General features: G+C 41.4%; 1 protein-coding gene across 2 annotated transcripts in view; it reads left to right on the top strand.

Annotated features, from left to right (window-relative positions):
• The first annotated feature begins 295 nt into the window (after positions 1–295).
• Positions 296–13,121, top strand: part of LOC142300183 (zinc finger protein 474-like) — a 43,877-nt gene continuing 31,051 nt past the window's right edge. The window contains exons 1-2 of one of the 2 annotated variants that reach the window (XM_075341876.1): positions 296–360; positions 5,329–6,400. In XM_075341876.1, the coding sequence (XP_075197991.1) occupies positions 5,507–6,400 (894 nt within the window). In that variant the 5' untranslated portion in view covers positions 296–360; positions 5,329–5,506. Of the gene's footprint in view, positions 361–776; positions 810–5,328; positions 6,401–13,121 lie in introns of those variants that run through there. The other variant, XM_075341875.1, reaches the window with a different exon arrangement.

Here is a 13,121-nt window from a genome sequence, read left to right as displayed (position 1 = left end):
AAAGTGGCTTACTAATGCATGTACCTACGTATAGGAGGTCCATCTTCTGACCTGATATATACGATTACATTGTTGTTTATTGCTTCTTTATCTAACACAAGTCCATACAAGTCGTGGTACTAAGGAAGAGATCCCTGCGCTCTTGTTACAGCATTAGCACTATTTGCTGAAGGACCCAGGAGCCATTAGCTTGGATGCAGTTTCATCAGGTTTGTTGACATGTTGCTTGGATACTAAGAGATAGCGGCTCCATTATAGTTACTGCAGCAACCACAGAGCTGACATTCCTGTACAACAAGGGAGCAGAGAGGGGGATCCTGTGATAGTGCTGAGTCCTGGACGATACTGTACTCCTGAATGGTAAGAAATAAGACACATACGACCATGTTTCCGCTCTACTGGAGCATTCCTGCATGTGACACTATATATCAGCACTGTTTATTTGCCAAGCATTGTAGATTTCCCTTTGGACATATTGTATCTACAATGGGAAGATATATTCATTTTCTCAATGGGCAGCTTGTAACATAGTTGTTCTTGTCATCAGCCATCTGCAGTGAAGACCAAACTTAAAGGATTACTGCCATCTCTAAGAGCCTATCCCAATATATAGCAGGTGTAATAATAATGATATTAGTAAATAATACCAATTAAAAATGTACTATAGTTCTGATTAGCTATGCCGCTTCCATCATGTACATTACATTGCAGCTTAGGTATCCATGGTTACGTCAACTCATATAGTGACAGTTGGTTAGTTGCTCATGGTCGTAACCATGTATACCTAGCTTCAATGCCCTGCATATGAGGTAAGAGACATGGCTACATCAGGAGAACTATACATTTCTAATTGGAGGTATTTGCTAATACTCTAATTATTATGCCTAGTACATATTTGGATAGGATCTTGGAGATGGGAATACCATTTTAAACCTGCAGACATCAGACAAACTGTGTCAGTCATATACAGTATATGAAGATATAATATATACATATATATATATATATATTTTTTTTTTATTTATACAGTATATGGGGTGTGGTGTAATGACATCTACACCCTACATAAGAGGTGCATACTTATTAGCAACTTCCTTTCCTTTGGCAAAATGGGTCAGAAGAGAGATTTGACGGGCTCTGAAAAGTCCAAAATTGAGAGATGTCTTGCAGAGGGATGCGGCAGTCTTGAAATTGCCAAACCTTTGAAACGTGATCACCAAACAATTAAGCGTTTCATGGCAAATAGCCAACAGGGTCGCAAGAAGCGTGTTGGGCAAAAAAGCTGCAAAATAACTGCCCATGTATTGATAAAAATCAAGCGAAAATCTGCCAAGATGCCATTTGCCACCAGTTTGGCCGTATTTCAGAGCTGCAACATTACTGGAGTATCAAAAATCACAAGGTGTGCCATACTCAGGGACATGGCCAAGGTAAGGAAGGCTGAAAAACGACCACCTTTGAACAATAAATGTGACGGCCTGGACTAGCCAGGTAGTCACAGACACAACACCACACACACCCCTTCCCCGGATAGGTGACAACAGTCACACTAAAATCCTTGTTGCCACCCTCCAGGGTCTGATGTCCACGCCAGGTGGGGCGAAGCCAGGTGGTTGACTCCGCCCACCGAGGAGTTCACAGGCCTGGAGGCGGGAAAGACAAGGCAGTTGAGTGGAGTTCAGTTCAGAGAGTGGAGTGAGAGAGTTGAGGAGGAGAGACACACACCGGCGGACCTGAGTCCAAGCCCGCCAGTGGAACTGCAAGTGTCTGGGTCGGAGCCCAGGCACCTCCAGCAAGGTCGGCAGACGGTGGTGGCCGTCTGCGGGAGTTGGTGTACGGTCGGTGGAACTGTAGGACCGGGGTCGGGCGGTGGCCCGCCTGTACCGAACTGGGGAACCGATTGGAGCCAAGCACCAAGCAGGGTACTCAGACCCCGACTAGGCTAGAAGCCGCCCTGGTAGTCGAATTTACTGATTGTGGTCTGGACCTCAGGGGTTCATTCCCACCCAAGTCCCGATTGACGGCAACAGCCCAACCATCCTGGATAAGTGCCACCGCCAAAGGCAAGAGATCCAAAGGGCCAGCACCTGCGGGTAAACAGGCTCCTACGACACTTACACGCCAGGGAGTGGACTAACAGTGTTCAGGCACAGGAGTCATTCACAAAATAACATCGGTGCAAGGGGAACGACAGCTGCCACCAACTCGTCCAGGGAGAACATCGCAGCCGGCTGTGGGCCCCGTCCATTCTACCGTTTGGTTTACCAGAGACTCCGTTATCTTGTGTCAGAGTGAGTACACCAGTGCCGTCAGGCAGCGCACCGCTCTGCATCGCGACCCTGCGCCCTGCACCACGGCCCTCACCTTCCCGCGGGCCCCCGGGACCATCGCCCTCTGCCCACGGAGGGGTTAACACCAAGCTGCATAACACCATCCCCGGGAGGCCTAGTCAACGGCAGCAGTTGTGTCCACTATACAATCACCACAACCCGTGGGTGGCATCACGAACTTTAGCAATTCCACCAAACAATCACCCAAACCCCTGCATGCATCGCCACTACTCCTTTCAGAGTGACGTGACCCCCGGGTCCGTAAGAGGCTCGAGCCACCACCCACAGCACACGAGCATGGACCCGAGCAGCTCAGTGGCCGCAGCCGAGGCCGCAGGGCGGTACATAAACATAAGATAAAACATCAAGACTGGGCCAAGAAATATCTTAAGAATGATTTTTCAAAGGTTTTATGGAATGATGAAATGAGAATGACTCTTGATGGGCCAGATGGATGGGCCAGAGGCTGATCAGCAAAGGGCAGAGAGTTTCACTCCTACTCAGATGCCAGCAAGGTGGAGGTGGGGTACTGGTATGGGCTGGTATCATCAAAGATGAACTTGTGGGCCCTTTTCAGGTTGATGGTGGAGTGAAGCTCAACTCCCAGACCTACTGCCAGTTTATGGAAGACAAGCAGTGGTACAGGAAAGAGTCGGTATCGTTAAAAAAAACATGATTTTCATGTAGGACAATGCTTCATCACATGCATCCAACTACTCCACAGCATGGCTGGCCAGTAAAGGTCTAAAAGATGAAAAATAATGATATGGCCCTCTTGTTCACCTGATCTGAACCCCATAGAGAACCTGTGGTCCCTCATAAAATGTGAGATCTACAGGCAGGGAAAGGAGTGCACCTCACGGAACAGTGTCTGGGAGGCTGTGGTGGCTGCTGCACGCAATGTTGATCGTAAACAGATCAAGCAACTGACAGAATCTATGGATGGTAGGCTGTTGAGTGTCATCATAAAGAAAGATGGCTATATTGGTCACTAATTTTTTGGGGTTTTGTTTTTGCATGTCAGAAATGTTTATTTCTAAATAGTATTTGCAATTACATCCTCTTGCAGTAAGGCACAGTGTGACTGCTCTAACTGTAAAGAATCCTTTTCCTATTTAGTTTCCTGAATCATCTTGCCTTTCTTCCACGTCATGAATGCTCCCTAGTTGTGGGTAAGGTCAAGTTCTAGTAATATGGGTATTGGCCCTTTAGGATCACTCAAAAATGACTGCAGTTGCAATATAGCAGAAATAGCCTAATACTATAATTTTAGAAGTTGAATGCTTGCAACGTATAAAATATATCTCCATATGAACTTCTTTATAATGGAAGAAGTTATCTCTGTGCCCCACCAATCCATTCCCATTACAATTATTGGAAGAATAAATTTTGTCGACAATGATATATCTTCGTTGCTCCTACCATTGAGGCCAAATCTACTTCTCTCTCTCTGGCTCACCAGCCTATTTTTCAGGGGCTATAACCACTACACTCAACACCACTATTGCTCAATCATCTACCTAATATACCTCATCTCACCCTCTTTCTGTACCAGTGCCTCAGTAAAGTGCTTAGTGGTACACATATTCTCCTGTGTTAGCTCTGGATCTCACCTGGGCTTGTGTCAGCACCAGAATTCTTATCCTCCGAGGACACAGCTATGCCGCCGGTGCTCTATGCTGTCTGGTTGTCTACTGCAGCAGTCCACCAAAAAAGTAATGCAGACAAAACAAGGGTAAGAAACTCACTCCAATACCATCAATTTTTTTCATCCAGATTCAGTGTGGTAACTGTAAGTAGTCTGGCTGCCCTTGTGCATAAGTAATTAGAACCTTAAGACCACTTTATGTCTTTCACATTTATAATGTCTATTTTTATGGCAGCACCGGGCTGCTTGGTCTCTGCACTCCTATTCTTATGGATCCCTGTGTGTGGGTACCACTCTGTGGGTGGTTCTTGGCACTCACTTTTCTGGGGCTCCATTCAGCTTCATGCGCTCAGATGCAGAGACTGCTGTGAAGAAACCATGTCACACCAGGGTTTTCTTAAATAAGTTTTACTTGTTCTTAACACCTTCATGGCCGACATGGTAACCAACATTCTTTTACCATACCTGGGGGAATACTCTTTCTCTCTTAACTTAAGCCTCCCAATATGGCAATAGTGGTCATCACCTGGTATTATGTCTGTTTCCCTCATCTGACATAATTCTTGGTACTCTGGAACCATCTCCTTGTCCCTCTTCCCACTCCTTGTCCCATCCCCCCAGGACGGATTAACCAAGCCTGCCGGGGTGAGCCATAGGCTCTGAACCTCTAGAGGTGGCCACGGTTTCCCGGAATGGCCATAACCCTATCTAAAATCATAGCTACAACCTTACTACGTTGTGTTCTGTGTCTGCATTATCTAAAATAGCCACTAAATGGCTAACTTTATACTATAACCTATCTAACTAATGCATATAGTTTATAACCTTACATCATTACCTCATATATGTAAAATACAGGACAACCATCATTATGTACACTCCTGGGGGGGAGGGTCGAGCACCTCCTACACTCACATAACCACTTTTCCAAAATGAACAGAGCAGCCTTTCTTCTGAGCCATCAGTAGCCTAGTATAGGTGGTTTGATGTAGTAAAGTCCTCTGTCAGCATTGCAGACACTGATGATCTATGAGTCTGGATGGCTGTGGGCATAAAGTAGCTGGTTTCCTATAACAGTGAAAAGTGAAGCAAGGTGCGGATATTCCTTAGCTGTATTTATGTCCACAGGAAGCTAATATAGAAAATGTTGTTTCCACCAGGCAGCCCATTTTAGGTCAGAGGTCTGGTGCAGGGCGCCTTTTACTCTATGGTAAGGCAGGCTCATGATGGGCCAAGCAAGGAAAACTTTGTGTTATATTTGTAAACAAATGATTTTTTGTTTATCATTGAAATTATCATTATCATAAATTATGTTATGTATGACTAATAATTTTATCTGTTACATTTCAGATTAAAGTCAAATTTAGAACATTTGTTAAATTGTAAAAAAATAATGGACCTGAAGTCAAGTTGACAAAGGACACTAAAATGTTGACAAATTCTAAACTACTTAAGAAGCAAAGAAAAAAGTAACAAAAAAACGAGCAAGATTGGGAAAGAACCAGATGTTAAGTCAATAGTATCTCATATGCGTAGAATTGTTAGGCCAGAAACTGCAATATTAGTAAAAAGATCACCAGACAACATGTCAAAGAGAGAAGAAAAAAGACCAGTTATTGCTCCTCGAAGACCAGGTTTTAAAGTCTGCTATATATGTGGCAGAGAATTTGGCTCAAAGTCAGTTGCCATCCATGAACCCAAATGCCTAGAAAAATGGCAAGTAGAGAATGAAAATCTACCAAAACATCTCCGAAGAGCAGCTCCAATCAAACCTCAGGCTTGTAGAGATGGCTCAGATGATGCTGTAAATGAGGCCGCCTGGCAAAGTGCCCAATCTCAGCTTTTACCTTGTGGAAATTGTGGCCGTACATTTCTTCCAGATCGGCTTCTTGTGCATCAAAGAAGTTGTAAACCAAGTGGTAAGAGTTCAGGATCTCAGCATTCCACAGCTAACAAGACATTAACAAATTCAAATTCTATGCCAGAATCTAAAAAGGCCGGTGAGTTTTCCAGCACAATGAAACCTCAAAATCCAGTGAAGCCAAGAACATTAATTTGTTACATATGTGGAAGAGAGTTTGGAACTAAATCTCTCCCAATACATGAACCAAAATGCCTTGAAAAGTGGAAAATAGAAAACGATAAGTTACCTAAAGGGCAACGAAGACCTGTTCCTCAGAGGCCTCAAGTAGATTTGTCTAAAGGAGCCACTCGAGAAGTACAAAACGAAGCTGCTTGGCAGAGTTTTAAGGAACAACTGTTGCCATGTTCAAACTGTGGAAGAACCTTTGCAAGTGACCGCCTCATAGTCCATCAGAGGAGTTGCAAACCTAAAGCTGGAGGTCCAAACAAGAAAAATACAAATGTGCAAAGTACTAAACCAATGCTCAAAAAAGAGGAAGCTGATGCTCCAAATCAAAAGGTAACATGAATGTTCTTTAATATACCAAATATCTTTAAGAATTCAGATAACATGCACATTTGGGCAGCATGGTGGCTCAGTGATTAGCACTGTAGTCTTAGTGTTGGTGTAATTTGGTTCAAATCCCACCAAGAACAACATCTGCAACAAGTTTACATGTTCTCCCTGTGTTTGCTTGAGTTTTCTCTGTGTACTTCAGTTTCTTCTCACACTCCAAAGACATAATGATAGGGAATTTAGATTGTGCGCCCCAATGGGTACAGTATTGCTAATGTATGTAAAGTGCTATGGTATTAAAGGCTAAGTGAATACATATTTTTACTATGCAATTTGCCATAAGCTCAACATCTTACATACGGTAGCTAAGCTGTAACCTTAGTATATATTTTTATGTCACGTACCTGAAAAAGTCTCCTCCGTGAAATATAACTTTATATTACAAGGTACATGTAGATATGGACAATTGGCACATAGTACTGTCCATCTACTTTTTTTTTTGTGGGGGTGTTTACCCTTTCCCAAATATCCTTGTAGTTCTTCAGTTGCTTGATGAATCTGCTATGAGTGGAAGCTGAAGCAATATTGGAATTTTGAGTTGGGGGCAGGGATAGAAACAGCAGCTTCTATATGCATGTGAGCACAACGATTTTTAATGCTAAAATAAGTGAAGGGCATATTAAAATTTTGGAGGACATAGAATATAGCGCATTGAGTCACCTCAGCTCTATTCTCCATTTCATTTTGTGTGTTGTGTCTTATGAACATAAACATCATTTTACTCTGTCACATGAAAAAATTAAAGAAAATTCCTACTTCCACTAGAATGGGCATTCTTTTAGAGTCCATTTGTATGGTTTTTACCTAGGAAGCATTGCTCACAGGGTAAAAATCACACAGCAGCCAACACCCCCCCCCCCCAAAAAAAAAGCCATGTGAGCAATCTGTTTGGTAAAAAATTAGCTCAAAGTTATAAGGTCAATATCTCTGGAACCATATGGTGGAATGGAACAGAATACTCAGAGGTGCAGAGGGAGTAAAGTAAGAGCAAAAACTCACCACTTTTAACCTAGTAATAAGGCTTGTTTTCATATTCGGCATTTGTCCCTGGTTTACTTACACTAATTATTAAACATATGTACTTATTAATTTTAAACATTAATAAAGACCAGTTGCCAAAGTTCTTTGAATTTTTTCCAACTTGATCACATTAACATCTGCTAACTCTTTTCAGCACTTTCTCTGTGTCTTATTACTGTTCTGTTTCATTTTTCTGTCTAATCTCTTTTATAACTCAGGAAGTTTCTTTGTCTCTTTGAAGCCGATATCTACCACAATGACATATATATTCCACATGCATTTCTTCAGCAAAGCAAGTTCTAGATTTATTAAATATAAGCTATCAGAGAGTAGATGAAAAGTGGAAGACTTATATTTAGATCCAGAAATATTTGGACACTGACTTAATCTTCGTGATTTGGCCTCTACCATTCCACCATTTTTTAATCAAAATGAAACAACTGAGATGCCATTGAAGTTTAAACTTTCAGGTTAAATTAAAGGGGGTTGAACAAAAATATTTTGTAAAATATTTAGGAATTACAACTATTTTTCTATAAAGACTCCTCATTTCAGGGGACTCAAAAGTAATTGGACAAATTTACTTTACGATAAATAAAATGTTCATTTTCTATGCTTTGTTGAGAATCCTTTGCAAGGAATGACTTCCAAAAGTCTGAAAGCCACGGACGTCACCAAACGCTGGATTTCCTCCTTTGTGATGCTTTGCCAGGCAGCTGACTTCAGTTGTTACTTGTTTGTTGGTCTTTCTGCCTTAAGTTTTGTCTTAAGCATGTGAAATGCATGCTCAATGGCATTGTGATGTGGTGATTGACTTGCAGAATATTACACTCCTTTGCCTTAAAAAAACCTCTAAGGTTACTTTCGCAGTATATTTTGAGTCACTGTCCATCTGTACTAGGGAGCATTGTCCAATCAACCTTACTGCATTTGGTGGAATCTGAGCAAATATTATCGCCCTGTATACTTCAGAATTCATACAGCTGCTTCTGTCTTGAATTACATCATCAATAAACATAACTGACACAGTGCTATTGGAAGCCATTCTTGCCCAGCCATCACATTGCTTGCATCATGTTTTATAGAGGATGTGGTATGCTTTGGATCATGAGCCGTTACAAGCCTTCTCCATACTTTCTTCTTCCCATCATTCTGGTACAAGTTTATCTTAGTTTCATCTGTCCAAAGAATGCCTTCTGGGTGGATCTCTTTGGATTATTTTGGGCAAAGTCTAATCTGGCCTTTCTATTTTTGAGGCTGATTAATGGTTTGCATCTTGTGGTGAACCCTTTGTGTTTGCTGTCATGAAGGCTTCTCTTTATGATAGACTTACAAACAGAAACACCTAATTCCTATTGGGTAGATGTCGTGAAGGGATTTCACCATGTAAAAGATTCTGTGATCATCCAACACTGTTGTCTTCCATGAAAGTTCATGCATTTTTGAGCTTCCAAGCTCACAAATGCACTCTTTTTTTTGCAGAATAGACCAAACTGTTCATTTAGCCAGTCCTAATATTTCTTCTGTCTCTCTGGTGAATTTCTTCTTTTTTCAGCCCCATGATTGATTGTCTTTCACTTCCATTGAGATCTCCTCTGACCGCATATTGTGGGTTCAGAGCAACAGCAACAACTTAAAAAATGTAAATGCCACACCTGGAATCATCTCCAGACCTTTTACCTGCTTAATTGATGATAGATTAGTGAGGGAATAGTCCATGCAGCTCATTAAAGCCTTCACGACCTTTGACATAAGTTTACACCATGGTCACTTCTGTCATTTGTTAAGAGAAATATGGGGTATTTCCACAATGCTAATAGCACAGAGACTCTGGTAGAACTATATGGCTCCCCCAAAAAAGAAATCTAGCAAATTCTGCACTCCCAAATCCAAATGCCCCCCTCCTTTCTCAGTCTCACACTGTGCCTAAACACATTTAGAGTCCACACGTTTGGCATTTCTGTAGTGACGCGAGCCCCCTTAATTTACAGGGTGCATGTCTCCAGGAGAATGAGCAGGGGACAGTGTGCAGGCACTACAATGTACTTGGAACTATAACGTACTGGGAACTACAATGTCAGAACTGCAATTTTCACTCAGCAACAGTCATTGCTACACTTGTGTCTGGAAAATACCCATGGAGTCAAAATTATCACTACACCTGTAGATAAATTCCTAGAGGAGTGTCATTTCTAAATGGTGTCACTTGAGGGAGATTATGCTCTTCTGACACTTAGGGGCTCTGTATATGAAGTCCACAAAGTATCGTGTGAAAAATTATACTTTAAGTCAAATAGCGTTCCTTCCCTCCTGAGTCTCACCATGTAGATAAGTATTATGGTACAGCTACATATGGGTATTGCCAGGTTCAACAGAAATTGTATGACAACTTTTGGTGCCATTTTTACCTTTTTTCCTATGTGAAAATGTAAAATATAAACAAAACACTTGTGGTAAAAATATTTTTCTTTGCTGGCCGATGCTATAAAATTCCATAACATATCTGTGTTGTCAATATGACCCGTGCACCCCTAGGTGAATTCATTGAGAGGTGTAGTTTTTAAAATGGGGTCACTTATGGGGGTTTCTGCTGTTCTCGCACCTCAGGGGCTCTGCCAATGTGACATACATGACATCTACAAACCATAACAGAAAAATCTTCACTATAATATGGTGCTCTTTCCCTTCTAAGCTTTGCACTGTGCCTCAGAAGTTGTTTTCTATCACATATGGGTTACTGTCATAACAAATTGTGTTGGCTGTTCATTTTCTCCCACTACCCCTGTGAAAATAAAACATTTGGCGCTAAAGCAATAGTTTAGTGGAAAAAATGATCATTTTTATTTACTTAGCCCAATGTTATACAATTCTGTGAATTATTTTCATGGCTCAATGTTATAAAATTCTGTGAAGCACCTGGGGTTTCAAGGTGCTCACTACACATCTAGATAAGATCCTTGAAAGATCTAGTTTCCAAAATGTGGTCACTTGTAGGTAGGGGGTTTCCACTGTTTAGGCACATCACGAGCTCTGCAAGTGCAACATCATATCAATTCCAGACAATTTTGCATTCAAAAAGTCAAATAGTGCCCCTTTCCTTCTGAGCCTTGCAGTGCGCCAAAACAGTAGTTTTCCACCACACATGGAATTTCTCTATACTCAAGAGAAATAGCATAACAAATTGTACAGTGCATTTTCTCATGTGACCCTTGTGAAAATGCAAAATATGGGGCTAAATTAACATTTTTGTGGTAAAAAGTAAAAATTTTCATTTTTTACTTACACATTGCTTTAGCTCCTGTGAAGCACCTGAAGGGTTAATAAACTCCTTGGATGGGGTTTTGAGCAGTTTGAGGAGTATAATTTTTAGATTAATGTCACTCTGGGGTATTTTCTGTTACTTAGGTCTCTCAAAGTCACTTCAAATGTGATTTGGTCCCTAAAAAATGTTTGTAAATTTTGTTGGAAAAATTAGAAATTGCTGATAAACTTTTAACCCTTCTAGCTTCCTAACAAAGTAAAATATGTTTCAAAAATTGTGTTAATGTAAAGTAGACATGTGGAAAATGTTATTTATTAACTATTTGTGTAACATAACTCTCTGGTTTTAAAATATAAAAAATAAAAGTTTAAAAATTGCACAATTTGCTCTAAATTTCCAATACTATCACAAATAAAATAAAAAAATGTAATTCTAACATGAAATACAAAAAGTCATGAAAAAACAATGTCAGTACCACTGGGATCTGTTGAAGTGTTCCAGTGTATTACCTCATAAAGTGACACTGGTCAGAATTGAAAAATTTGTCCTGTCAGGAAGGTGAAACCATGCTATGTGGTGAAGGGGTTAAATAAAGACCTTCAAAGATAACTCTTCCAATTACTTTTGGTTTCTTGAAAAAGAGGTAACTACATATTAAAGCGCTGTAAGTCCTAAACCCTTACTCCAGTTAGGATCTGTATACTCTCAAATTAAAACTGAGAGTCTACATTTTAAGTCCATATTGATTCTATTAAGGCCACTTTACATGCAACGACATTGCTAATGAGATGTCGTTGGGGTCACGGAATTCGTGTCGCACATCCGGCCTCATTAGTGACGTCGTTGCGTGTGAAACGTACGAACGACCGCTACCGATCAAAAATACTCACCATATCGTTGACACGTCGTTCTAATATCAAATATCGTTGCTGCTGCAGGATGCAGGTTGTTCGTCGTTCCCGAGGCAGCACACATCGCTATGTGTGACACCACAGGAACGAGGAACAACATCCTACCTGCAGCCGCCGGCAATGAGGAAGGAAGTAGGTGGGTGGGATATTCCGGCCGCTCATCTCCGTCCCTCCGGTTCTATTGGTCGGCCGCTTAGTGACGCCGCTGTGACGCCGAACGAACCTCCCCCTTAGAAAGGAGGCGGTTCACCGGCCACAGCGACGACGCTAGGCAGGTAAGTCCGTGTGATGGGTCCTAGCGATGTTGTGCGCCATGGGCAGCGATTTGACCATGACGCACAACCGAGGGGACGGGTGCTTTCATCAAAAGTGTAAAGTGGCCTTTACTGCATCTTGAATATATTTTGGAAAACAGCAAAAGTACCAAAACGTGAATCACTGTCCAAATATTTTCTGGACGTAACTGTAAATATCATCCTACTACAATAATGCCAACCAAAGTGCTCATTATTAAAGGGGTTGACCACTACCAGGACAACCCCTTCTAATTCCACATGTCTCCCACAGGTAAAATAAAAAAGGCAATACTCACGTCCTCTACCAGCACCATTCAAGCAGCGCTTGTGTTTGAGTTCCCGGGATTCACATGACGTGATATCACGCGAGACCTGCATCCAATCAGCGCCGGCTTCTGTCTCACCACCTTTGGACCAAACAAGTTAAACAACAGGGAGTGATTGCTCCGCTCATTTTCTACTGATTGCTCATTAGGTTGGTCCAAAGGTGGGCAGACAGAAGCTGGCACTCATTGGACGCAAGATTCTTGTGATGTCACAACGTCACGTGAGCCCCGGGAACACAAACAAATGCGCTGCTTGATTGGCGCCAGTATGGGTGGTGAGTATAGGCTTTTTTATTTTACTTGGGGGAAACATGTGGAATCAGAAGGGGTTGACCTACTAGTGGACAACTTTAAAGAGGTTGTCTCAGCATTCTCAATTGGTAAAATTTGAAGAGTTTATCAAAATAAGCAACTTTAAAATATATGTTTTATTGAACACCTGCTCAAATATCAACAATTAAAAGATTTTTAATTTTACATGGTACAGCTCTTTGCCTAGGTTATTGTTGAGCTACTGACCTGTGCACTCTCTGTTGATATATGCAATGGCAACATTGCCTCTACAATATTGAAGGAGCATAGGGAGACTGAAGCTGGCAAGATTCAATAATTTGGCCTGCTTCATAGCAGGGCTTGCTAGCTCTATAGAAAAGAGACTGTAAATGATCCTCATCATTTTTTTTCCTGAGTTTTTATGTCATTGCTAAATATATAACGTTACCTGTTACAATGAAATACTGATGATGGGTGAGATATTCCTAACTTTATTAATGTGTTCATTGCATTGCATGAGACTTATAGTTGAAAGTGTAAATATGGGCCTTCATATGAGATCATTAAACAAGAGAA

This window comes from Anomaloglossus baeobatrachus, chromosome 1, assembly GCF_048569485.1.
Source record: "Anomaloglossus baeobatrachus isolate aAnoBae1 chromosome 1, aAnoBae1.hap1, whole genome shotgun sequence".
Taxonomy (NCBI): Eukaryota; Metazoa; Chordata; class Amphibia; order Anura; family Aromobatidae; genus Anomaloglossus; species Anomaloglossus baeobatrachus.
Note: the sequence above shows the minus strand (reverse complement) of the source record. Positions and strands in the feature narration are given on the sequence as shown.